The sequence below is a fragment of the Centrocercus urophasianus genome, unplaced genomic scaffold (genome assembly GCF_019232065.1).
Source record: "Centrocercus urophasianus isolate 14NV4802_14NV808 unplaced genomic scaffold, USGS_Curo_1.0 seq_25, whole genome shotgun sequence".
NCBI classification, from domain to species: Eukaryota; Metazoa; Chordata; class Aves; order Galliformes; family Phasianidae; genus Centrocercus; species Centrocercus urophasianus.
Window position 1 is genome coordinate 2,957,691 of NW_024884811.1, and position 27,650 is coordinate 2,985,340.

The 27,650-nt window shown below is 35.2% G+C and overlaps 1 protein-coding gene across 1 annotated transcript in view; it reads right to left on the bottom strand.

The window, feature by feature from the left end:
• Window positions 1-277: 277 nt before the first annotated feature.
• The window catches only part of ANKRD31 (ankyrin repeat domain 31), a 54,178-nt gene continuing 26,805 nt past the window's right edge, over window positions 278-27,650 (bottom strand). Inside the window, exons 14-24 of the mRNA XM_042825795.1 lie at window positions 25,807-25,941; window positions 24,495-24,637; window positions 21,980-22,139; window positions 21,444-21,571; window positions 20,626-20,707; window positions 18,147-18,243; window positions 15,359-16,286; window positions 13,600-13,740; window positions 12,677-12,773; window positions 12,141-12,212; window positions 278-2,354 (exon numbers count right to left, since the gene is read on the bottom strand). Coding sequence (XP_042681729.1) covers window positions 2,203-2,354; window positions 12,141-12,212; window positions 12,677-12,773; window positions 13,600-13,740; window positions 15,359-16,286; window positions 18,147-18,243; window positions 20,626-20,707; window positions 21,444-21,571; window positions 21,980-22,139; window positions 24,495-24,637; window positions 25,807-25,941 — 2,135 coding nt within the window. The 3' untranslated portion in view covers window positions 278-2,202. The remainder of the gene's footprint in view (window positions 2,355-12,140; window positions 12,213-12,676; window positions 12,774-13,599; window positions 13,741-15,358; window positions 16,287-18,146; window positions 18,244-20,625; window positions 20,708-21,443; window positions 21,572-21,979; window positions 22,140-24,494; window positions 24,638-25,806; window positions 25,942-27,650) is intronic.

Genomic DNA, 27,650 nt, shown 5'->3' on the forward strand with positions numbered 1-27,650 from the left:
CTGATTCTGTTTTACTCCATCTTGGCAAAACGTGAGTAAATTGGTGGGAATACAAATCTGAAGTTGTGGCTTTTGTTCACTACATCATCTCTTCCTTTTCTTCTTCTAACAGCAGACAAAACCAAGGGTTTTGTATTTTTTCATATTTCTTGTCCTCTGTTCTGCACTGCACAAAATATGCACTAATTCACAGCCCAACAGTAGAGAAGTGGTTTACCAAGAACTGAATCACAGAAGAAGCAGGAAGGGACATGTGGACCAACCACTGTTTGCCGCTTGTGAGCAGATGCACTTTTATTTAGCCGCAGTCAGGATCACAAATAGCTGCCCATCTTTGACCTGTAGTAAAAGCTTGTGTTTTTATGCAATTGTACACTTAGGAAAAAAAGATTAATTAAGAAAACATCCTGTTCAAAGTGGTATGACTTTCGTCATCTCTGAGTGGATCATGAAGAAAAAGATTCCAGTATGCAGAATATGAAAAATTCATGATTGTAAGACTTAGGAAGCAGAACTCTACATTTGTTACTCATATTAAAACAGATTATGTTGTCAAACTAAGATGCTTATATACAGCATAAATATTGAAAAGTGTGGTAACTTTTACATAAGATGTCAATGAGAGCTATTTCCATGTAACTGCATTTTCACTCTTAGCCCAACTGGAATCAATCAGGCTTCTGTTACTGTATCTTTGTTGCCTTAGGGCATGGAGTCAAGTTGGTGTTACAGGATAGAAGTATTTGTCAGCTCCTCCCAGTTTTTCACTATAATTTTATTAAACAATTTATAACAGAGAAGATGTCAAACAACATGTTAGTGGCTTTAACAGTAACTTTTACAGTCAAAAATCTTTCACTTTTGATGAAAAACTACTTCTCTTCTCCAAGGGTGCTCCAAGCAGCAGTATCTGACTGAACAGCTCCCTTAGACCAATATTCCTTCAGGTCTGTTTTGCTGCAGCAGCTGTGGGAATGTTCTGTTTACTTCCTACTTGCAAACTGACCTTTACTAAATACCCATCACTCAGTAGCCTTTAACTTTCTCTGGCTTCAATGCACTTGGTTTTTGTTTTGGTTTTGGTTTTGTTTTTTCCTTTTAATCCTTACAGCCTAACAGGCAATGATTGCTCATGCATCTGCAGGCACAGTATTAACTCTCTAACCATCAAAAGCCTCACTCTCCCCTAAACCTCCTCCTGTTTAAGACACTAATCAAATCCCTGCAGAACAGCTCTTCGCATTCCGAATAGCAAGCTGAGTATGTCATGTATTGACAGGAGGTATTTCTCAGCCCATTCACTTGAGTTAGGAGTAGTAGGTGTTATTATCTCAAGCCTTCTTACAACTCAGGGAATGAAAGAGCTACAACACCACTTGCATATGGATAATTCTCCTAACAGTCAAATGTTTTATAAACGTGCTACTGAGGCAGATTCATACTGTGCAAAATCAAAACAAACAGAAATACTCCATTGATCAGGCTGAAAATCCTGGATGTTACTAGACTGAAAAACTCATTTACCAGAATCGGTCTCACTGTACTTCCAGGCTTGTGCTGGCACATTTTTTTGACTGTCAAATGGATTTGGTTGAATCAACAAGTGAATTTCTATGAGCATTTTCAAAGGCTAAGAGCCCTCTTATAACTTCTTCCAGCATACATCCCATTCTCAGTTGTTTGTATATAACTAAGCCTCACAAAGCAAAGTTGCTGGTGATCGTTCAAAGCCGCCCATCTTGATTTTTGCTTAATAGCTTATGCTTTACACAAACTCTTGCAGCCAATTCTGACAGCACATGCTTGGGCAGACTGGTTCAAAACTGAGATGTGGCAAGTGGCTGTGGATTTGATATCTGACTGGCACTGTCCAGCATGGGAGGATAAAAAGCCACAGAAATCACTGGAGTTTCATACAAAGCTGGTAACATAGAATACAATTTGTGGACCGGTGTATAACAACTCCTGTCCACTTCAGAACATTAAGGCACAAAATTAAATCATGAGTTATCCTCACCTGCTACAAAGTACTCTGCAGTTAAACCAAACAATCTTTCAGCCCATTACAAGCACAGGGTATTTATCAAAGTATTTATCACAGTATTTATCAGAACAGCAGTAACAAAGCACTTAGAAGCAAACATTTGTACATTTAGAACTAAATGATGATGGAAGAAAAAAGTGTTAGCACTTAAGAAGACTTCAGAATCCAAAATCTTCACATGCCCTGTAGAAATTCCAGTGCTTTTCCATTACAGGCCATGGTAGAAACTCCTCTGTACATATGATGAGTAACTCAGTGAACTGAAGGAAACATGTTGTACTTTCTACTGAGTTGAACTGGACAGAGAAACCTGTTGAAAAAGAATGTGGATGATTATACAGTGCATACTGACACAAGTGAAAACATCCACTGGCTATTCACTGGTATTATCTACACAGGTGTCAGTATCTTGTTGGAACTATGAAGGCACAACAGACTCCAGTGCCCTAGATGCTTATATGCTAAGATCTCAGCTACCTTATTTGTGATGCCGGCACAGTATTTGCACCAAGATTTCAGTGATGCAAGACCAGCCAGTGCTATGTGCTTCGGGGCTCAGTGTGAGAATCCAACCCTGAGCAGTCATTTCCAATGATACAATAGCTCTCACTGAGAACTGGTATGGAAAACACAGTTGTTCTTCAGCATTACTTGAATGTCATGTATTCTGAGCATAAACAGACGAGTTCAGTATACCTCCCCAAAATTACAGAATCTCTCTTACCATACCCTTCCTGTAGTCTGGAACAGATTATATAAAAATAAAGCTGTATTTAAAAAAAAAGAAAAAAAGCAGCACTGAACAAGAGTTCATTTGCAGTAGTTAAATATCTGCCAGACTGAAGCAACTATTGCAGTGCATGAACTTAAGGCATGTATGTCACTGACTGAGCATCTGAACCTGTAATTTTCACTGATAAAATCAGTAACTAAGCAGCAGAATAAATATCCTGCACCAGTAAACATTACAATTACTTTTCCTGTAGGAGCACACATCAGACTGGCTTTTGCGGCTGTTGCTTTTGAAGCTACCTGACTTTGTTCATCTCCCATCCACAATTTTCCATTCAGTACCAGAAATGGCACATGCATTAGACGTTAGTAAGAGAAGGATTTTCATGAGAGTGGTGATGGCCTCTATTTAAATAGTGCTCAGACAGTATTCGATATTTCAAGAAGATAGGTATTCCAAGATGATTAGATCAGCCAAAATAAATATCTCTTAAAATGCAGAGAGCACTTATCTCAAGCAACAGCAGTTGGTTGTTTACCTTACACTTATTCCTGGGCTATGTTATGCCATACCAAAATTTACCTTTCTCTGTTACCACGGTTTTCCAGCTGTGCCACTTACATCAGTCACCAAATGCATGATATATTCACCGAGCTGACAACATTAGTAGGTCCTACTGGTGAAAAATCAATGTATCTTGTAAGTATTAGACATTTCAACTCTCTTTCTCCCACTCAGTGAGGATTTGTCTGCAATGTCCTGATTTCAGGGAGCTCACCAAGCAAAGCAGAGAAATAGCACATTACTATTAAAAGTAAGAGCTCTAAGTTCAGAATTGCAAATAAACCATCTTGCTCTTGACGACATGTGTTGTTCCACTCCTATGACATTCACAGTTACACTCCTGACTTCAGTGAGAACAGGACATCATTCCATGTTTTACATTCTCAGTATTTCGTCTGCATACTAGAGCCAGCATAACACAATAGAAAATGGAACAAAAAAAGCACAACAGAGCCTTCCAACATATGACAGCAACAGAGATGTCCAACGTATATTTAAGTATCCTAGACTACAGCAAGTGAAGACATGCAGGCTGAATACATGACATCTCTGAGAGGTTGCATTACAATGTTCCATGCACAAACCCATTATCTCTTATGAAAGACTAGTCAGTTACACCAGAAGAGGCCTCTTACATACTTAACTGGAAACAGTATTTCAAAGAGTATAAATAGCAATACTTGAATGGGAAGTCACAATACAGTTCTAAGGGTAACGCTCTCAGGAAAAAAAAAATCTTAAAAGCAAGCCTGGGAATATTTTGATAAAATAAACTGGCAGAAACTGAGCTCAAAAAATAGCAGTACTAGAATGACATGACAGGCATGACTTTAACCTGTTTTGCTTTGTGGAAAAGAAACCTTTTCATCCTGAAATGCCCACAGATTGCAGGCTAACTACAGAAAAATTCTTAGCAATGTCTGAAGTTATTTTAAAATCCTTTTTTGAGAGAACGTAATTGGAGAAGAGACATTCATTTTTTACTCTTGGAAACAGTCCTTCTAGTGCTCTTGCTGCAACATTCTATGTCACAAAAAAAAAAAAAAAAAAAAAAAAAAAAAATTCTAAAATAGTATCTGAAAGTGTCAAAGTTATGACCATGTGAATCTATTGATTTGTTGGTTTGTTTGCTTTTTTTTTCCCTTGCAGTTGATGGTTTTCTTTGCAGATTCCTTTGGGTAAAACTATGTCTTCTCCATTGGATTAAGATTTTGTAGATGAAATACAAGTATTATATTACAAGTACAACTTACTGGAGTGCATAATTAAAACCTGAAAAACTCCTGAATCTCTAATTTTCATTAATTTTAGGTAACGCTCAATTGCAAAATCACAGTAACATATACACCTCAATCTTGTTCTCCTTGGTACTGACTTTGGTCTTCAGTAACAGAGTTCTCATATCCACATACAATATCTTTTTCTCCAGTAGGAATTGATCAGTTTTTTTAATGTTTATTCCTTGTGTTCCTTAATCCATATTCTGAAACAGGCAACTAACATTCTTCCTGTTCCCATTTTTCTTTCTCAATTCTTCTTCCCTTTTCTCTCTTTGCTTATAATTAAACATTTTAATATACACTTTGAAGTTTCCATTCTCCCTTTTTTTGTTAACTCCCTTCCCCTTTTGAAAGTTGTCTTTGTAAGTGACTGGCAGCTTAGATGCTTTTAGTAGTACAGGAGTACTTCCATATTGCTATCCAAAAGTCATCATCTGTATACCTTAGGTGCAGAAAAAAAAATCTAGGTGAATGATTTGCACGTAGGGAGGATCTTCTTTGTTTTACTATCTTTGTTGTCTTGTCAGGTGCTCTTGGTTTTCTTCCATCTTTGTAAGCTGGAAGATAAAATGTCAGTCAGAATCAACATCAGAATGAGCCTTTTCTCTCTCTCTGTAAGCCTACGTGCTCTTTCCATCCTGCTTGCCAATGGCTTTTACATCTGTGTTGGCATCCATTTCAGCCTTATAGCTTTGAAACTATTCTGAAACGGTTTGAACTTTTATCTTCGTTTTCTTACAGCTTTACAAGACATTGCTTCTGTGGTAAGTAAGAACCTGGAAATGCTATTTAAGGAAAATTCCCATTAGTGCTGTGAAATCATAAATGTCAGGCCAGAATTTCCAGCTGCATAAAGGTTAGTCACAAAAGATTGCTACTTCTGTGCAGTCATCACATTCTGATCATTAAAAAAGAGCCGGTTCTAAAAATGTCTATCCCAACATTTTTCCCAATAAGATACTGCTGGAATCACACAGATACTGTAAATCACTTTTTAACTATTACACTGTTTGAAATTATCTATGGAAGGAATTTAAATGTTCTTGCACTTCAACCACGAGCATATCTGAGTCAACTTATAGGCAATAGTCAGTCAATAGTCAATATTTCCGTAACACAGGTGAAGATTATTACTACAACTGAGAGAAAGCCCAACCGATTTGTGATATCGACAGTGAAGTCATAGAAGATGTTATCCATCTGGCTCAAGTGGATCTGTTAGGTGCAGTTAGTTTAGATGTGGCCTACAGGAGCATTAGAAAAGAGAACATCTAAGGACAACACACTTAAAGATGACAGCATTTAATCTAGAATTCCACTCTGAATATGTGAAACAAAAACAATTTTAAGAGATTTCAAGTTTCTTGGGCCTCATCTGCGTTCCACTCAAGAACTCAAAAACAGAGCACAGCAGTTGTAAACCAGGAATCCCAATAGGCATTGGTCCTTCACACTAAGAGTAAGGACTTGGAAACGACAGCCAGCACCTCACACAAACAACATTTTTAGATCCTGTCACTCTCAAAATGCTGAGACTGAATGGAGGTATACAAATTCTTCCCAAGATAGTGGTAATTTTGGAAATGACTTATTTATAGTTGATTAAGGTCCAGTATCTTAGAAAAACAGATGTCTGTGGAGACAGTCATAGCTGGACTAGATCTTTCTCTCTATGGTTACCTGATCACTGTTTTCGGTTTTGTTCTGTTTTTCCCTCCTCAGAAAGCTTTTACTTTTTTCCAGGTCTCTACATTTCTTGATTCATTTGACATACATTTCATGGTATCTTCATTCTGACAGATTTTTTTCCTTCTCTGTATGCTGAAGTCCAAGGCTTTTGCAAACAAATGAGTAAGGAGTGATCCCTTTCTAGCAATGAGACATGTCATTTAAGTCATATATCTGAAGGTAAGGAAATCCCAGAAGATACAGGCCAGCATGGAGTTTGGCAACTTTGTGACACTTTGTGTCCAGACCCATCTTTTTCTTCAACAGCTAACTTATCAGATGTTGTATTTTTGTTAACATCCTTCAGAAAAATTTGAAGACTATTTATCACATCTTCTAAAATAAATCACTTCAGTTTGGAAGTTACTTAGTAAACTATAATGACAAGTTACTTGGTTGTACCACTAAAATTGCACCAGAATTTGCACGGCAATAAGTTGGAATTTAATTAATGCTTCACAAATCATTATTCTATTATGTTGCTGCTAGAAAAAAAAAAGTTAGATTTAAGAAAGCAATGTTTCTTCCTCTACTTAATAAATAATAGCTTTTCTCATAACCTCATTCTTTCTTTTTGTCCTCCAGCAAGACTGACAAAAGCAATGTCATAAAGCAGGAAAAAAACCCACAAAAACAAACAAAAAGAAAAACAAAGAAAAACACACAACAGGTATCTAGATTCACTTTCCTTTGAATGTATTTCAAATACATGGAAGTATTGTTCTTACAACACAGACTGGGAGACCTTATATTTTCTGGAGAGATACAGTTACCATAAAATCTGTTTCCAAATGTTCAAAAAATGTATTAATAACACTTCACAGCTCTCCTGCCAGCACCGCCTACTTAAGTGGCATAAAGACAGTATGTCATTATCCACTAAAACTTTTGCCCAGGTCATCACCTTATACAGCAACTTTTTTTCCTCTCTACTACATACATTAGGTACATGCATGTTAGCCAGGAACAAATATTCTACATTATATGGTACCGTATGAATTGCTTCTCATCAGTGTCCTTGTACCAGTTTATTCAGATATTCTACATTTTTTTATTTACCATGAGGAACTCAAACCCTCAAATCTATTACAGAAATAGAATGTTAAAATATAGAAATGCAATATAGAAATGCAACGTTACCTATGAGGATAAAGGGAGAACAACCTAAGTAACAGCAGATTTTACTGACTTTACAGCAGCTGTAATTTAGTTTTTCCCCAAAAGTTGAGGTATGATTAACATACGTGCTAATATCAATCTTAAAATGTATACAACTTCCCATAAGAGAATATCTTCAAGATTGAATTTATTATTAAAAAAAAGGAAAAAAAAAAATAAATGAAAAAGGAAATAAATGCAGTATTTTAAAACATGCCCAATTCCTTTTTTCTAACAAATATTTTTTACATAGCTGCCCGATGGACTTTCAATTCCTAGGTTGAATCAATGATTCCTTTAAAATATCAAATTAGTGAGATCTCCAACAACAAATGCATACATTTGCATCCTTCATTAAGAGTATGATTACTCGAAAAAGGATTTGGAGGAAACTACTTCTTATCCTATAAAACACTTTGCAGGTTCCCACCACCTGTTTGTCTCTTTTCCAATTTATTATTTTGATTTATTACTTTACACTTGATCAGCCAATAATTCCCTTGTGCAATCTTTTGCAGGATAAATACATAATTACTTTAAATTATTTTAAGCTTTCTATAAAACCTGAGTATTATATAACAAGTTAAGAACCAGCCCCAGGGCCAATCTTGGGTAATTAAAAAGTAGCACTTCAAAATTCTCACAACTTACAGCCCATTGATGCAGATTAGGAGAAACAGAAGACAAAGTATGAATCTATTTACAGCTCAGGTCAAAACTGTCATTTAGTAGAAAACCTATAGCTTTAATTCACTAGCAAAATCCAGGAGTTGTGATTTGCTCAGTGGATTTTTAAGTGCAGTCTCAGGACAATATTTAGAGGCTTCCCCTAAACTCATTAATAATTTTTTTGTGTGGTGATTTAAACACTGAACTTTTCTTCTGTAGGAGATTTGCTCCAACTTTGTTAAAATTCAGTGTTGGGGAAAAAAAAAGTGATACGATCAGAATGCTTATCAAGTTAAGGTATTTAGGTAGTCTCCTAAGTGCTTTAATTTGACACTATCAGACTGTGGAGTCAAAAAGTCTGTTCAAAAACAACACAGCAAGCCTTCCTCTTGCTGTTAATTACACTGCCTTTCTTTTATCACTTTTCTAAGTAAGACAGGAAAAGACAGGTACATACTAAGAAGGTTATCTACAACAGCTCTGCTTTCTTCAGTCTCTACATGACCAACAAAGCAGATGAAAAGCCAGATATCAAAGCATTTCTTTTACAACTTTAAAGTAAAAAGGCCACACAGCCACTGTTTAAAGCTCTTTGGAGTCAGTTTACTTTTAGTGAGGTTTCTTAAGGAAATTAGTAAGATTCCTGTACACAGGAAAAACAAGTCGCCATCGGTGACCACATGGTCAAATGGTGGAACAGCTTGTAAAAAGATGCTGTGCAATGTACATCCGTGAAAATACTCAGAAACTGACTGGACAAGGGCTGAAGCAACATTATCTAACTTGTAAATTAGTCCTACTTAGACCAAGAGGCTGGACTGGAGACCTTCAGAAATTCTATCTGACCTACATTAACCTACGGTACTGAGTCATCTATTTACCTTTGAAGTAATATGCCAGTTTCAGGGAAAAAAAAAACTAAGAGGTAAGAAATCACAAGCACTGAATTCTTAGAACTGGCTTCTATGACATTACATTCTTTAGAATTATTTTCTTTTCTTTCATTCCTGGTATCCTCCAAAGTGAATTTTGTTCCATTCTCATTATCCACTCAACTCAGTATGCAGTCACACAACCTTTTACCTTGCTGAGAGTCACATAAGAGCAGGAAGAGGATTTTGGAAATGAAGAGTGTGTAGATGAAGCAAGCCTATGCTTTAGTCAGGGCACAAAAAGTTACTGGAAAATGCAGCTTTGTAAGTTTTGCTGACATAACTATTTGCTTCTTTGTAAAGAATGCAATTTCCCAAAGCAAATCTCTAGACCTTGAAAGTACTGGGAAATATTTTTAAACATTTTGTCTATAAGGTACAAAGGAGAGAACACAGAATGCATTCAAACATAATACATTTTTTGAAGCCAGAACTCAAATAATAGCCTCGCCATAAAATAACTCTGAGATGGAAAATTATTCTGGATAGAAGAATTTGTTTACAATCTCACTGCTTCTAAAATATAAGATACAAAGAATACACAGTATGTAGTTTACAGGAATGTGAATAAGGACACTATCTAGTTAATGAATATTTTACTATAGTATCTATGTATTTACATATATTTCTACATTCCCAAGTTCTTTTATTCCTTATAACTGTTATTAATGGTGATATGCCAATAACACCCAATCCAAAAGTCAGATATGCAGAGTCAAGCTCCTTTAAGTCGTGACATTTGTTTAAAAAAAACCCTAAACTTTGAGTGCCCAGTTCTCATCCTGATTTTTGAATTACTAATTAATATTCATCATCTTTTCCACCTTTCTTCCAAAAATAGTAATAGAATAATGTCAAATCTTACCTGTGAAAATAGTTTCTGACACAATTGTTTAAGCCTGGGCAGAATCTGGAGCTCTGAATTTGAACTCTGAGGAGTTCACAGTTTAAGGTCTAAAGGAAAATTCTTGCTAATATGCACATGCATTATTTACTTGTACTTCAATGTTATATCTACATGGTATAGAAACACTTAATAGTTTTGGTCTCATTCTATGGAGCACTTCATTTGGATTTAAATATTCTCCTGCCCCATCAGCAACCTCTGTACCAGAACTCTGTACTGCACAAGAATAACAAAACAAGATCAGCTAGTAAGAAAACTGCTAGAATTATTCTTTTATCATTTCCCAGGACTAGTGAAGAAAAAACAAATACTGGTTGAAAGTCAAATCAATTGAACTTTGTATTTAGAATTTATTCAGCATGAAGCAAAGGAGCAATAGCATTGTGTATCTGCATTTGTTTCTTAAGAACCACTCAAGGGACAAACAATACAACAAATTCATTCCTGGGCTACGTGGGCTCTGAAGGTGCTTCCAAAGCTTCATTTAAGAGATCCAATTAAACACGAGACAAGTTTTTGAAGGATTTTCCTTCCTAAGTGAGAGTTATTTTTCCATAGTTTGCTTTCAGAAATATTTTTGGTCAGAAATCTGAAGTTTCTCTTCAAGTGAATACAAAAAGCAAATACAAAAAGGTTTGGGTTCTATAAGCTAGAAATGTGGAAACCATTGGTCAAATTTTTTAAAGGGTATCCTGTGCACACTAAGCAGTTCTTCCTTTACTGACAAGAATAACTGTATTAGATACAAAGAAATCTATATTTGAAACAATATTTCCATGAATTTTGAGCTTATTTATTTTACTGTATTACTAATTCTTATTTTGCATAATCTCTACCTGTATGTCAGAGGTTATCTTCGTCTACAAATTGAGCCTTTTGCTTTAAGTTACCAGACAGGACAGGGCAATCAAATAACAGGCTGACAACAACCACACAGGCTACATTACAGTTAAGTTAGCTGGTAAGTAGAACTAGAAGAAGTTGAGAGAACATGAAAGCGGCAAGATGGTCAGTTGTTCAGTAGAGATATACAACTCCTATGAGCTGTAACAAGTAACTTCTCAGTTAAAATCACAGGGAGTTCAGTCCGTGAGGGAGTTTGTTTTATTGAGTGCTTTTAGTTTGTTTGCATTTTTTTTCTTTTGTTGAGTGTGTGATTTTAAACATGGCAGTTAAGACATTCAGTTTAACTGCTCACTGCTAACATCCATACACAAAATTACAAAAAAAGTAAGCTAACAAAGTATTTTTTGCAGAAGACTCTAAGCTCCAGGGTTTACTGCATCTTTTGCCCTGCAGCTGAAGGCCTTGCAGATGCTTAAACAACAGCTTTACAATGTGAATGCAACTTCAATTCATAGTGTCTGACACAAATTTAGACCCTTCACCTCCCATATGCTTGTTACTGTTCCCCACAGCAGACCTAAACGACTGCAGTGCAAAGTGACACTGGCCATTCAGGGTTTGAGATGACCACTCTGCCTTTGCACTGCAGTTGGACTCTTGGTCATGTCTCTGTGGTATAATCAAAGGCAGTACAGGCAGAAATGCTACCTGAAATGCAGTAAGCACTGCTGAGTACTGCTAATACGGCCAACAGGGCTTAATGCGCAACTAATATAAAAGTGTAATACCGAAAACACAAATTTAAGAGCTCAGTGAACTCCCCAAAGATCTCAGCATCTTCAGTAACATTTCCATTCCTCTAACTTAAGACTATATTACATTATTCCACAATGCTGCTGTATCATATTTCTCTTCCTAAATGCAGGAAGCGTTTGTCTTGGTCCTTACTCAGTGGAGACATGTAACTGAACACTTCAAATGACACTGAGGTATTTTGTTAACTATATGAAAATAACAAGATGTTCCTAATTTGGATTCAAGAGAGTAAGTAGAAGATACAGAGCTCTGGAAAACTTGAGTATCTCTTTCAGATCAATCCAATCCATTGGAGGAGCCATCATTTTTCCCCACTATGCTTATCTTTGCTCATCCAAATCAGTTCTGCTCCCCTACTTTCATTTTTCCTTTGTGCATCTGCTCTACATCTCCTGCCTCCACTGTTAGGGTTGTTTTTTTGTTTTTTTGGTTTCTTTTCACCAGTTAAAAACAGAAATCTTACTCTTTAATTCTCTGGCAGTGGGGAGACTTTCAGCTGCTTCTCCATCAGTGCATGGAAATGATTTCACAGTTTCTGTTTATGACAACAATGAAGTCCACAATTAGTACTGCTGCTTCAACATATTTGGATTTCCACCAACACACATTATTTGTGATCTTAATATTTACATGCAATTAAAAGCTGTGCACATAACTGAGTTTCCAAAAGAGTAAACAAAGTATGAGATTGACTTATTAAAAACTTCACTCTTTCTATATTAAATATTTTAAAACAAAATATTGCGTACATATTTTTATATAGCAATCAAGACATTTGCAATTATCTCCTTCATGCAACTACTTTCTGAATAAAAAGTACTTATTTGAAGACCACTTGTCATTTATGTCTCTATCTATGTTTCAGTACAGGGATCTGATATATGAATGTAGTCCAAAATAAATCAGAAAGCAATGGATGAATTTTGGAATTTAAGCTCATGAAAAATTACTTTCTGATGCTTCAGTCATGGTGAACATTAGATTTTAAGTGGTACATACCTGCAAGCTCTCTCCGCTGTGATGGTATTTCCAGGTCAATAGAAACAGGAGCATCTTCAACAACAAGCTTTGACAACTGTTTCCCACAATAAGCAACCTATAAACAAGATCTAAATGGATAACTGTTTATTTTAATTCTTTTGTGGTTTTGTTGTTATTTTTCCTGATACGTGAAAAACTTTCACTTTTCTTTTAAAATTCAGTTTAGGTATTTAATAGTCTGCAGCAGGCAATATTAAACAGAAATTCTGCTGATTAAAATTCTTACTGAAAAAATGTTGTTTACCTACTAAGATCTCTAAAATGAAGAATAATACTATTTCTGCAACATTTATCCCCGACATTTTGACATCTCAAACTGCTGACTGCTTCTTTTTATTCTCTTTATTCTCTTTTCTCATGGTGATGGTAACAGAGCACCAGAACAGGCTACCTAGAGAGGATGTGGAGTTTTCTTCTTTGGAGATATTCAAGACCCATGTGGACACCTACTCATGCAGCTAGCTGTACGGAGCCTGCTTTGGCAGGGCGTTGGACTTGATGATCTCTAAAGGTCCTTTCCAACCCCTACAATTCTGTGATTCTACCTTTCAGCCTTTTCAGTCAACTTCTGAATCATTTCAAAACCGTGTTTTCAAAACACTGACAGCTTATTGACTAGGCTTTCCCACAATCTCTGAACACCTGTATCTAGCACTGTATAGCTAACCCTTTTCTGGAGTTACATATTTCTGTTCACAGCACTTCATTAGTAGCAGGAAGACTTTAAAATTTAGGCTTGTACCCTGCTTTTGTAACTAAAAATGGAGACCAAAAATAGTGAAAATATTTCCTGACTGCATTTCACCTTATAATTTACAGATTCATTAAATATGTTATTTGCATTTATCGATATTATTTCTGAGAGTAAAAATCAAGCATACCTTGTTCCATGCATACTTCCATGTCACATAAATACCACTTCCTAGTAGGTCTTCAACCCATCGAACTGGATTCTGAAATATTTTATTTTTACTTGTTTTGATCTTGCCATCTGTTAAGAGTGTGGCTTTGCAAGTGAATTCCTAAAAAAAGAAAAATAAAGAAATAGTTTTCAGCTCATAAAATAAAAAAACTGAATTTAAATCCCTAAAACATGGAAAAAATGTTGGACTATATACCTGAAGAGTTGTAGCCAATTTTTTTTTTCCACAATAAGGAAATAAAAATTCTTATGGCTTGCAATTTTTTACACTAAGTTAAATTTTGTTATACGCAATACTGGGCAATGCTGTTTAGTACGTACAAAGTTAAACAATCAGAATAAAAGAATGATCCATCAAAAAATATTCAGCTACCTTCCACCATAACAAATGGTTTGACTCTGTAAGAATGTAAACTAAGATGTTTAACTCAAATACCTTGATGAACAGTAAATCTAATTCGCATTTATATAGCATGGGTCCATAGTGTTAAAAAACAACATGCTGCCTGCTCAAAGCTAATTTAAGTAAGTATTATGCACTAGCTATATGCTTTTTCTAAGTATATATAACTGTAAAGAAACTTTGTGAATCAATTCTTTGCAATGCAACAGATACTAGCCTCTAAATTTCAATCTCTACAGCACTTATGATTTTCTAAGACACGAATGAGTGCCATTTTCATTCTACTAATATCACTGACTTCTCTAAAGCCACAACATCAACATTTCAATATAGGGTCATGATTCCTTAGGACCGGAATGTAATAAGTAGCACTGACAGATAACAGTCATCAGAGAAAAGAGCATGTTAAATTCTCTATCCTTCAATTTAATCATCTTAGGGTTTGTAGGAAAATTACACGTCCTCCAATAAAAAGAACAGTGTGTACAGATCCACGACATAACCCAGTGTAGAGGTTTGTAACTTGCTAACACTGGTTTATGGTACAAAGTATAGCAACAAACCAGATGCTCTCAGAAGAAAAGCATTCCTGAGCAGAGTGGAGGTGTAGAAAAGGAGGTCTTTTCTGCATTAACTAGCTATATCTGGTTAGCTGAAAACAACCTTTCACATTCTAATTAATATGTTGCCCTGGAAATTAACTAGCTCACAGATGGGAATTCAGTCAATAGTTCCACCATTTACTGAATACTAAGTCAGGTCCTCAGCAGCTGTCTTAAAAGTCTGCTTTATATTTGGAAACATGGGGGTACGTTTTCATATTAAATAGAGGTTGATTTTTCTTCTTTTTTTTTTTTTGCAGACATGGTTTGTATCAGGCCCCAGAACCAGCTAGTGAGAAATCTGGCATACATTCACGTCTACCAAGACACAGAGGAAATCCTTAATAGCAGCTTCAAAACACTAAGTCATGAAAACCTTAACATTTTCCTCTTTTAAATGTGAAAAACTAGCAATGCACAGCCAATAATTCTACTCCGACTTTAGCAAAGGGAAACATGAAGAAACTGATAATGCAAAATTGAACACTACTTAAGCAGTATTCTGTGTGTTAAAATCACAGACTAAGCAGAGGACATTATCCATAACATTTTCCTTTACGACTCATAAAAGATCACATGTAATTAACACATAAAATTTTTCACTACTAAATGCTGATGATACAGACTGTTTTTTCCCCATTTTAATGTTGCTTTTTTTACCCCCACAATTATTCACTAGTTATTATTATACTATTATTATACTCAACAATTACCTTCAGTGTGAATTCCAAAACATTTTCTCCTGGCTTAATCCTTCCCAATTCAAGAAGATCTATCAGCTGAAGCTTTTTTGTGTTTTTTCTCACATACTTCCTTTGTTTTCGTTCACATTCCTTGTAACCACAGTTCTGGAAAGATTTCTCACTAAGGTTTACTGGATAATCTGCATCTGATGCAAAATTTGCAGCCATCGATTCTGCATTAAATGAGTTCCCACGACTCCGAAGGAACATTTGATTCAGATTAGGAAAGTTATCTGTGGATGCTGATGTTATTACTTGCTGGTGCTGCTGGAAAGCTTTTTTCTTATTTACATATCTGTGTACATCCTCATCTGCAAGAACCTGCTGACAGTCACCACCTGGCTGACAAACACTGTTACTGGCAGCAGCGGTTTGGGCTTCTGAAATACTGAATGTGTTGGTCACTGAAGTGGGATCTAATGACTTGTTTCCTTGCTCTCCAACTGCTATGAGATCAATGTCTTTTTGCTGTGAACAGTTAGTTTCAGCAGTGGAAGCTGCAGGTTTTGAAGGCAATGACACTAACTCTATAGCATTTGTCAACCCTGACATGTCATAGAAATAATATTTTCTTACCCAGTTTTCAGATTCTGAAGTACTATCAGAAACCACTTTGCCTCTTACTGCTTCTTTGTTAGTTTCTGTCTCAGCCAAGCAGTTGTTTGGACACTGGCTGCATTCCTGAGCTGAAGATCTATTTTCTGAAGAGAGATGTGCTTTCACTCTGTTTTCATTAGGCATACTGGCACCAAGCCCCATAGCATCTGTAACTACATTGGGATTCAGGATTTGCTTCTCTGAATCTGATGCTCTGAACACTTGCTTTGTTTTTCTATAATTTTCTATTTTCTGCAGTAATTCCTTCTGGTTTTGGACAACAGTCAACAGATTCTTTTGCCTGGAAGAGAGGTTAGCTACTTGTTCAATCTGTGCTTAAAAGATTCTGCTGAAACCCTACAGAAAATTTAAAAGTAACAAAAAAAAACTCCGGAGTTACTGTGAACACAAAACAGGAACAGCTTAACTCACTGAAAACAGAGATATATTTTAAAGGATTTTATCAACCTCTAAAATATGAACAAAGCTTTTTTTTTTTTTATCATATCTAAATCCTGTCTAAAAGTGAGATGCAAACCATCAAAAATGCAGAAAAAACTTTATATCACTTCTAACTCATCAGGTTTGTATTATCACTAGTCAGCCTTTTATCACTGCAAATCCCAATAGTCCATTGAATTCAGTGCCACTGCTGCTCAAATTCGGAGTCTTTTTTACAGTGAGCTCAGAATAAATTCTTGAAGTTATTATCACTTTTTTTTTTTAATGGTCTTTCACCACAAAATGCTTAGTGAAAATCAAAACTGTAATAATACTACCATAACCATTCAGACAAGGGACTGAGCAGTTTAGAATGTTATATGCTAGCCTGGGAATCTCTTCCTTTTCTTCAGGCCCAGCTTCTTGGTTGAGTTTGTCTCCTTTTAAGAGACAAACTCTTCTTTCCAGAGACTTCATCCCCTTCTGAAATGGGAATTCTTTATTTTCACCACTTTGGCATGAAAACCAACAGTATGACCCCATACTCCTTTTTTTCCTAATCCCACCTCATGGGGCAATTGATTGCACCACTGCTCTGACATCTTACTGGAAAGATAGAGGAGTACCACAAGGTGTGAGAAAAGGAACAGCAGCAAGATTTGCTTTAAACTTCACCCATAGCACAGATACCATGCAAGTAACATTACTCCACGATTGCAAGAGAGAGAGTGTAGAGGGGTTCAAGACAGAGGTACAGTAAGACTATTTGGTATAGAACAAGGACAACTAAATTACAGTGTGACTGTATTAATGCCCAATACTGTGATATGATTAAATCCATGATATGATCAACATAATCAGCTTATTATCAATCACTAATTACTGAGCCTTCACAACTACAGAATGCTGGAGAATACTGTGACACTCCAGTAATTTTTCTTTAGTGAAATGTTGTTGCTTTATTGCTGTGTAAACACAGAAGCAGCTGAAACTAAAGAGAAAATATGAGGCAAAAATGTATGACTGGAATGACAAGGGCAAAGCAATGTACAAATACAACGGTTTTTTTCTCTTCATTTTTCTTAGGTGAGAAAACATTTTAAGATCTTCAAAGAAATATACAGAAATTGAGAAGTAATGTATCTTCCTGTGCCAACAAAGCGAGAAACAGAAAGATAAAAAAACATGGTGATGCTTCCTTATCTTCTGTACATTCATGTCTTGTGTGGCAGAAGATTTTAAGTTACTTCATTAAAAACAAACTTTACATCATACAAATCATTAAAAGGAAATACAATACGATTTGGAATTTAGTTCACTACAGTTGATGGACAGCTGATGCATTAGGCATAGGGTATCTGCAATACCCAGAAATATGTATCAGTTTTCTCCAGAACACCTTTTTTCCTCAATATTAGAAGGCAGATTAAGTTTGTGAAAATATAGATTGTTTTGTCTCTGTTTTTAATTCACTCACACCTTGTTAACAATAATAGTTTGGAAGCCTAAATTCTCTCGTCATAAACCTTCTTGTTTTCTAGTAATTCATGTAATTCATGTAATTCTCCTCCTACTGGAGGTAACAGAAGATAATATGGATCTGCAGCAAAGGCTGAAAGATTTTGTTCTGCTTTCAAAGCACTGTTACTAGTCTTCTAATCACCTTTGTCAGTACTGCTTTAAAAAAATCCTATAAATACAAACCTTGTATTCTACATACCTGTATTTTTTATCAAGGGCAGCCCTGTCTGCTTTCTGTTCTGCAAACACTTTATTCAAAGTACCTTCAATCTGAGACAGGCCTTGGGTAAACATATCTGTTCATTATTTTGATGCAAACAGAAGGATGAGGGTGATGGTTAGTAGAAAACAATTATAGCAATAACATATTTAATATAGCAAAAACCACTGCCCAAGTATAAAAACACTGTTACAGCTTTACATGGCCATTCATGTTAAAAGCTAGTTACAAACAGAGTACTTCCAGAGAAATTATTCTCAGGAAGAACTAAGTACAGGTTTAATTTAAAATTAAATAATCCAAGTATCAGAAAAGTTTGAAGTATCAGTGCCCAGACTAGGAAGTTATAAAGAGAACAAAGCACATTAAAAGAACTGTCCCATGGCTGAGAAGCAATGAAACCTTTTTGAAGTTCTTCATGTTACAAGGAGCTGCATAACATATATATAATATAATTATATCATTATATATGCTATATTATATATAATTATATATTATAATATATCATTTTATCAATTATATCATAGAATCATAGAATGGCTTGGGTCATCTAGTTTCAAGCCCCCCCACTATGTGAAGCAATCTGCAGAAATTACACAAGCTTGAGACGACCCCAAAAACCTTTATATTTGAAGTATAAAATAATTTGATAATTGGAGCTGCTTCTAGCTAAAAATATGCAAAAAGCATACGTGCCTTATTCTTACATATCTTCAAATATGTATTATAGAATATGAATAGAAACCATAAATTCTTATTTGCTATGTTTTTCTGTAGTAGGAGAGGCAGTTAAAATTTTTTCTCTCTTTTCTTAGATATATATCATAAGAGAGAGTTCATTAGTCATGGTCAGCAGACACCACTGGAATAATACGTGAGACATACAATCCCTGAACATATAAAACAGGAAAGATGAGATTTCATTATGGAAAATCGGTAATTATACAACTAAAAAATGTATTTACATTTCAAATAGCCTATTTCATAGTACCTACCAGTATTTATTAAATTAGAAAGATATTAAAATACTGCTCTGTTTTATCATAGAGTCACAAAATGGTTTCTGTTGGAAGAGACTTTAAAGACAGTCTTATTCCAACCCCAATGGCAGGGTTGCCACTGAGGTTGTTGGATTGCTGCCTGTCCAACCTGGCATTAAATGCCCCCACAGATGGGACATCCACATTTGCTCTGGCACTGCCTGTGCCAGTACCTCACCACCCTGAGTGGCTTTAAGGTAATTTAACAGAGTACCTTAGAGTAGTTTGTATTGCATAAACACATCTCATTCTCTACTGCTAGTTTGTCAAAATACTGACATATTGTTGCTCAGTCTTGTGCTTCTTCACAAGTAGTAATTATGATTTAATTTAACAAGTAGATAGATGATTAATACTTTAGTCAGAAGTGGTAACAAATCACCATGTCCATCTCACTTGTATCCCTAAACAGGAAGTCTGATACTTCTTATTTTCCTCATTCATGAAATTGTACATCTGTTTCACCTTATTATGCATGAAGCTTTATCATGCATAGAGGATTCTGCCTAGCATGTCTATTTAACAAATACTTTTTAAGCAAATAAAATTTTAATTAGCAGTTCAAACTTTGTAAATTTGAAGCTGTAAGTCTGTATAATTCCCTATTTCGCATTTATTTTTGAAGGGATAAACTTTAAATATAATTTGAAAGCTTCACGCTATTTTCAGGGAAAGAAAAGAAAAAAATAACTTTCCTTGCTGTTCTCCAGCAAAACACTCTCATGGGCATGAGCTGCTCAAAAATACACACAGTGCTGCCCAGATTGCAGAGGCAGTCTGGGAGAGAAACACTGATCAAAAGCCTTCTTGCAGCAACCTCTGCCACTCGAACAGTCATGGCCTCATGATCTAGGAAGTCAGTGTCACTTAATAGTCTCTTGAGATTAATCTGAATTGAGATTCGGTAGGCCAACTCAAATAACACAATCAGGCATCAGCATTTCTGAAACTGCCCATTATCAACAACACCTACTGTAAGATTTCTCTTTTCCCCCTCATTAATTATTTTAGGCTGCTGAAAAAGCAGCTGCAATAGAACAAAAATGATATAACCAGTACTTTTACATACAAACAAGTGTTCATGCTCATGGGGGGGCTCTAGAAGAATCCCATGTACTTATCACTGAAGAATGCTGCCAACAGTGTGTTTTTTATTTGATGATTTTTTTTTATACTTTTAGTTTGATTTGAAACAAAATATTTCTGTGCTGCCAAGCGGCATGCTTTCAGTTTTTCATTCTTAAGTAAACTAGAAGCACTCTAGGAAGAACAGCTGCTGGGAACTGGAATTAAAATCTTACTTTCAAGTTGTAATTTCTAGAGGAGTTATCCAATCAGGTTATTTGCAATACTTCTTAAAATGATGATATTCGATATTTAGAAAAAGATAACTGAAAAAAACCTGAATTTACATCTACCTGCATCTTCAGAAGTTCTCAGTTCAAGTAGCAACAGCTCTTTCTGCTTCTTTTCAACATCTTGTAAGGCAGCAACAGTATTCTATTAACAAAAACATTATAGCAATAAGTAGAGTCAAATCCACTGCATAACACACTGATCATGATGCATGGTCTGCAAGATAAGTATTGCTGGACTCGAATCATTCCATAGAGGGAGCAGCTACTATGTGCAAGCCATGGGGCACTGATATGATATAAATACTATGGAGGCTGCGCTCTGTAAAGGGATATCATACCCTGGGTTTGCTAAGTCATTCAAACTAGTCCATTATAGAGTCCACCTTCGAGCTCACCACAGCGATCAGACAGTGAATCTCAGCATGACAGTAACACCTGGACAACTTAAACGTTACCTCTAATTATCAGCAAGAGCTTTCCTAACATACGAATCATGCAAAAATCTTTGTGGGTCTTTTAAACTCAGATTAAATGATTTCTAAATGTCTTCATTGTGAAGAAAAAACATCACACTTTCTTGATGGAAAGCCTAGGATTCCTGACCTTTTTATATTCATATAAGCAATAAAAAATATGAACATGTTGCCTATTATTTGCACAAGATGTATAAATGCGCGGGAGTCATGAACAGAGGAAAGTGATAATCCACAATCTTTTCATATGCTGTAATCCACAGTTTACTGATCACAATACTGTTCTTTACGTATACTCTGGAGGGTCAATTATTTTAATGATAGTTCTATGCCATTCAGACAGTAAACGACACTATACAGTAGCACACTGTGAAGCAGTACAACTCTTCTATTATCTGTACTCACCACACTGTATTTCTCACTTTGTGGCTCCAAGGATGTATCACCATCTTCATAACACTTAAAACAAACAGTTTTTTGTCTTCTTGATGTGTAATACATTTTGTCTTCTTGACCTGTAGCACACTTTGCGACTAAGAAAAATAAAAATAATAAATACAATTTTAAATGAAATTGCAGGATCACAGTGTGTTAGACAAGTTAATACAGGTTACAGAAATAAAATGGTAGACCAGACTACAATAAAAACATCTTGCAATGCAAATGAGCTCAAATTTAAGCAGTATGAGGAAATACTTTTTAAAGCTACAATTAGAGATTATAAGATGAACCATGTTATGTCATGTTATTCCTCACATTTTCAGGGAAAAAACACCCTTATGTATCCTATTCTCTAAAACATATAAATAACAATCCATTGATAATAAACTTAAAAATATCTGTGCCAGGCAATGTGCAGCTCTGTATATTGCATTCTAACGTATAGTTTTGCACTGAGATTACAGCGCAATCTTACGGTTTATATTATAAAGCCAACATACCTGTGACGTCACTAGTTTCAACAGGAAGTACATATTCAACAGAACAATAAGACATCAGCAGTTCTTTCATTTCATCATCACAAGCTTCAACCAAAGCACTTTTCCCAGAATCATTCCTCTCACATGGATTTGCCCCATGCTGCAGTAGAATCCTGGCTGCCTATTACATATTACATAATGTTATTTGTACTGTGGTTATTCTTGATGTGGACGTATAATACAACTTATAAATATAAATATTATTTATCATAAATCATGAATAACAAAAGTACGAATAGAGCTGTCACACTTGCAGTGTCTATTAAACAAGTAAGTGCGATTGGCTCTTCTATTTCTAATCTTTCCTTAGAATACACATATAATTTACAACTTTTTGTTAAACTTGTCTTGCCTATGGTAGTGTTACATACAACAGTTACAAAATATCACAGACCTAAATTGAAAAAAAAAAAAAAAAAGGTGGACTATGGATGAAGCACAGAAAAGAAATGGGTTGTTTCGTCTAGATATTTAATAGTGGTTTTATTCTTCAATTATATGCACTAACATTTTTTTTTCTTTTCCAAAGTCCAAATCACTTGTATGTATACTTAATTTTAAAATGTGGAAAAGAGATTCGTGGCATTGATGGAATTACACACCCTTTAAAGTTCAGATCGTAAGAAAGCATCAGGGAGATAGAGCTCAATGATAAAGAATTTCCACATGTATGATTTTTCATATTTACCATTTCTAATTTTCTTATTGTTGAATATTAGAAAGAATATGGAAGTTCAAAATCTGCTTTGTTGTTTCTAGAATAGTGACAGAACCTTCTCTAGTGGTTTCCCCAACAAATACTAAACAGCTTTTTGCATGTTTACAAGAGTCCTATTGAGAGTAAGGTACTAACACAGTGAAATCACCTCTTCCATTTTATCTTGCCCCACAGAAAAGATAAATGGCATGCCTCACAGATAAATGAGATGGAAAATCAGCTCTTTTGATAGGAATAGAGTTAGAGTCAACCTGGCATTATCTGCTTATGCTCAGTTCCTTGGGACTCACTGTGCCAAAACATTTTACTTATTTGTTCACTCAAATAAAAGGCAGACATTTGGCTGTCTCCTTGAGGAGTGTGTTTATTTCACCAATTCTGCATGGATCCAAAGCACATTCCTCAACTAAATTTCTCTTCCATGCACGTAACACCTAGTCTATGGTATTTCCCAGGAATTTCCAGTCATTTAGGACTTTCCACTGTGGGGAAATCTAAATGTTCCCATTTCCTCAGCTACCTATCCCAGTCCATGCTGGAGTTGCATTGAGCCCCAAGTACATTGATGAGCACCCTGGTCTACTCCTTCCCTTATACTGGTACAGTTCTTAAACAGGTTCAGTGGGCTCTCCTAAAGAAAGCCTTGTTTTTAGAGGACTGCTTCTCCACTTGTTCAACTTCCTAAACTAGTTTTACGCATAATCACTGAAGAGCTCCACACTAAAGACTAGCTGGTGACTATTGTTAGAGACAAGCAATGTTAAGCAGTCTTACAGATGTATCATTCCCTTTTTTAACTGAAAAGAGCTCACCTTCTCTCCTACACTCTTGAAGTTTAAGTTAAGTTGGATTTTATTAACAGTAAATGGAAATAGTTTTAAATGGGAATGAAGAAAATATTTACGGGTAAGAAAAAAATCACAAAAGGGAAAAAATATGACAAGATATTTTTAACTGCTAAACCTGATACTTCTTTTACTCATTTTAGACACTGTAAATGGAAAAAAAAAAAAATCACCACAAGAGAAAAGAACTAAGTATATTGTTCAGTAATCAACCATTTTTCATTAACTGGAAAAGATTTTCCTCTTTTATTTATCCACAAAACTTGTTTTCTTAGACAGTATTTTGTCTTCTTATACATCTGTTTAACTCTGATAGATTTCAATGGGAGGTGCATTCATGAAAGCTTCTGATTAATAGTCTCTTCATTAAAAACAAAAAAAAAAAAACCAGAATGCATGTGTACCAGAATTAATCACTGATTTTTTGCCACATCAGGGAAACATTCTGAAAATTTTGAAAAAAAAAAAAATCAATTCTTTGTCTTTAAATATAATAATTTGCTTTTAAAAGTCATTTTGAGTTTTAAACTTGTTCGCTTTAATTTACTTTATAGGAATATTAACCAAACATCAGTTTTATTGGTTTACTGGCAAATTCAGAATGCTAGGTGTTTCACTGTTACTTTTAAAAAGTCCAATATATGAGAGAGAAACATGATTGCCACTGAACCTTTCTGATTTGTACAACAGACTGAAAATGTCAATTCACTGTACAGTCTCAACTGTCACTTCTGAAAAAATAACTCTTCTAATTTTCATTGACTCAAAGAACATTGACTTACTTCCTGAATTCAAGTATACACTAACACTGTACTAGGAACTTTAGATTTTTCATATTTTAACCACTATTTAACTTTGTTGGCCCAATACTGGAAATTAGACTCAGGTAATGTAATTTACAAGAAAAACATACCTCCAAAGAATTGATATAAACAGCATTGTGTATTGGCAAAATACCATCCAGACCTCTGCTGTTAACATCACCACCAGCTTTCAGTAATTCTGAGATCACTTCCGTAAATCCACCAGCAGAAGCTTCATGAATAGCTGTCCAACCTAAACAAAGTAGGATGACATGTACAGCATGCATCTGATTTCGAAACATCCACAAAAACCATAATTAGCAACTACACATTTTGGTGTAAAATTTTCTGTAAAATAAACACTGGATATCTATCTTTAAGACTAATCCTAAACAGAATCATCTTGAATTACTAAGGTAAGTCACGTCCCATGAATTCAGCTTACTTCAGAGAAAAATATATCCAATATCAACCAGGAAGATATTTTATTTTTTTATCAAACTACTAAAAATAATACAAGAAACAAACAAAAAAGTAATTAAAAATAGAATAGAAAGAATTTAAGCAAATGATTTTTTAGACCTGCTCCCAAGGAAATAAGATATATGTGACTGTGTTTCATGCAAAGGTATATATTCATGTACATATCCATCAGCTGCCCCTGACCTTTCATGGGCACTGGTCATTCAACAAAATTTAATAATGGCTGTAAGATCTCAAACATCACAACTTACATACACTGTCTGGTGATTTACTCATCAGTAGAGGAAAATGACTTGATTATTGTCCCTGCTGAGGGAAAGGTTGCATTGCTCCACGCTGAGACACAAATCCAGAGGTTCATACACTGCTTGTACTAATTAAATGACTTCCTCCTCTTTTCCCAACTAAGAATTTTGGAATCAAATCCTAGATTGATACACGCTATTTCTTACAATAGCCTCACACAGCAGGAGATAAAAAAATTTCAAGCTGCCTAAAGACAAAAGAGTGTATTACTCTGTTCCACAGTTTATCATACACCCCATCACTAAAACGGTTTTGTATAAATGCTTAAATAAGGAATGTGTGCTTATGTTTGCCTTTATAAGCACATATACAGATAAAAAAGCATTCTTGCTGTACTAAACACCATCATGTATTTCTAATAATTCCTATGATATTTAAAATTGTTATAGAAATATTTGAACAAAATATAAGAAAAAAATTAAAAACACAAATCAACTATATTTATTTAATAAGTAACAATGACAAAGAGAAGCTATTTTCTATAGCATTATGGTTGAACAGCTTCAAGAGTCACAAAAATAAATCGAGATTCCAAAACTGTATTAAAATTACACAAACTATGTAAGACCATGCAGACCGTAAATGATGTTAAATTACATCTAAAACAAATCCATAAGAAAGCAGTCCTCAAACCTGCACTGTCCTGTTCATTTACAGGAATTCCAGACGATATCAGAGTTTTCACCAAAGATAAATTTCCCCTCCTAGCAGCAATATGCAGCTCAGTTTCTCCTTTTGCACTTTTCTTCTTTCTCTTCTTTGTCTCAACTGTTGTAATACAAGTAACATAAAGTCTTTTATTTTACATTCCATATATTACTCTACATTATGTACATGTAAAACTATACCTTCCTTTCTAGTACATAAGAAATATTCTACAACACATACTGAACGCCCATTAGCAACAAAAAAATGCTTTCTTTTAAACAAGGAATCAAGCTTCATAACTAATTAGAATTATTGTAAACTTGTGCAATAACATGGCCTTAATTATTCAGTAATATCGACCATATCAAAAGTTTAGAAAATAACATCAAAGTGGTGTGGATAAACTAAGTGCCAAAACATTTACAGTTCAGATCTAGAAGACTTAAGAATATCATGGATTACTGATAGGACAAGGAGGAATGATTTTAAACTAAAAGAGGGGAGACTTAAGTCAAATGTTAAGCAGAAATTCTTCAGTCAGAGGGTAGTGAGGCACAGGAGCAGGTTGCTGAGAGAAGCTATGATGCCAGTCTGCCCTTAGAGATGTTCAAGGCCAGGCTGGATGGGCCCCTGGGCAGCCCAATCTAGTGGTTGACAACCCTGCTCATGTCAAGAGGACTGGAAAGTGGATGGTCTTCACAGTCCCCTGCAATCCAAGCCATTCTATGATTTGATGATTATGGATGAACAGGAAAGGTAACAAGGTTGAAGAGTTTTATACTACACAGAGGTAGGAAGTATGTCAAATTTCTCCACAAATTTCTTATAATTTACCATGTCTGCCTGCCAAATATATAAAATACACAGAAAAGGGTATTTAAGAATGCATTTAAAAGTGAAGACAACCATTACCACTTTTCCATTCTGGATTCTGTACCAGAGAGGACACAGATTTCTATGGCAGGTATTTTTACAGCTGTGCTGTGACAAAGTCCTGTAAATTGATTACAAATCTTTGACTAATGTCAAGTAGCATAGCTTAACTACCTTTTAATTCAACTTGTAAAGCACTTGACTGACGATTGTAAATAAATTTTGTTTAATCCTTCTCTTACTGGTTCACAAAACAAACATTATCTACTTTAAGAAGTGTTATATGGTCATGAAATAATCCTAATTCCCAGGCTTCAAGTAACAGACACAGGACTGGGAGAAATATAAAGAAAAAGGAACAGATCTAAAAAGTATAAATTCTGTATACGAAGTAACGATGACCTTCTCCAGCAAACTGCAACAAAACAGACATGCATGTCTGTGTCACAGCATGTCAAATTTCAAAAGCTCTACCATGCATTTTAACCTTTTTTTCTCTTGTTCTCAATGCTTTAATACTATGCCATTTAAAAATAATAATCATCATCATTTCTTTTCCTTATTTCTTAAAAATATGGAATTTATTAAAAAAAAGGAAAGTAAAAAGTATTTTTCAACTCAGCCATGTTTTTTTTTTCAATTATTCATATGAACAATTAGTTCCTGCATCCCAAATGTTTCCTCTTCTCATCAGACAGGCTGTCTTCTCAAGTATTTTTAGCTATCAGTATTCATTACTATCAAATATCTTCCATGATTTGACAGCTGCCTTGCTTTTGGTTCTTCCTGTCTTCCAGAAAAACTATTTTTCCAAGTTTCATTTAAGGTAAACTACTGAGCCTGTCATCCAGGACTGTTTGAAAGCACAGGAAAGACATACTGCCACAATATAAAAGACAGACATGTAGCGAGGATGTATCCACACTAACTTTAAATTTGTGCAAGTTCTGCTGCAG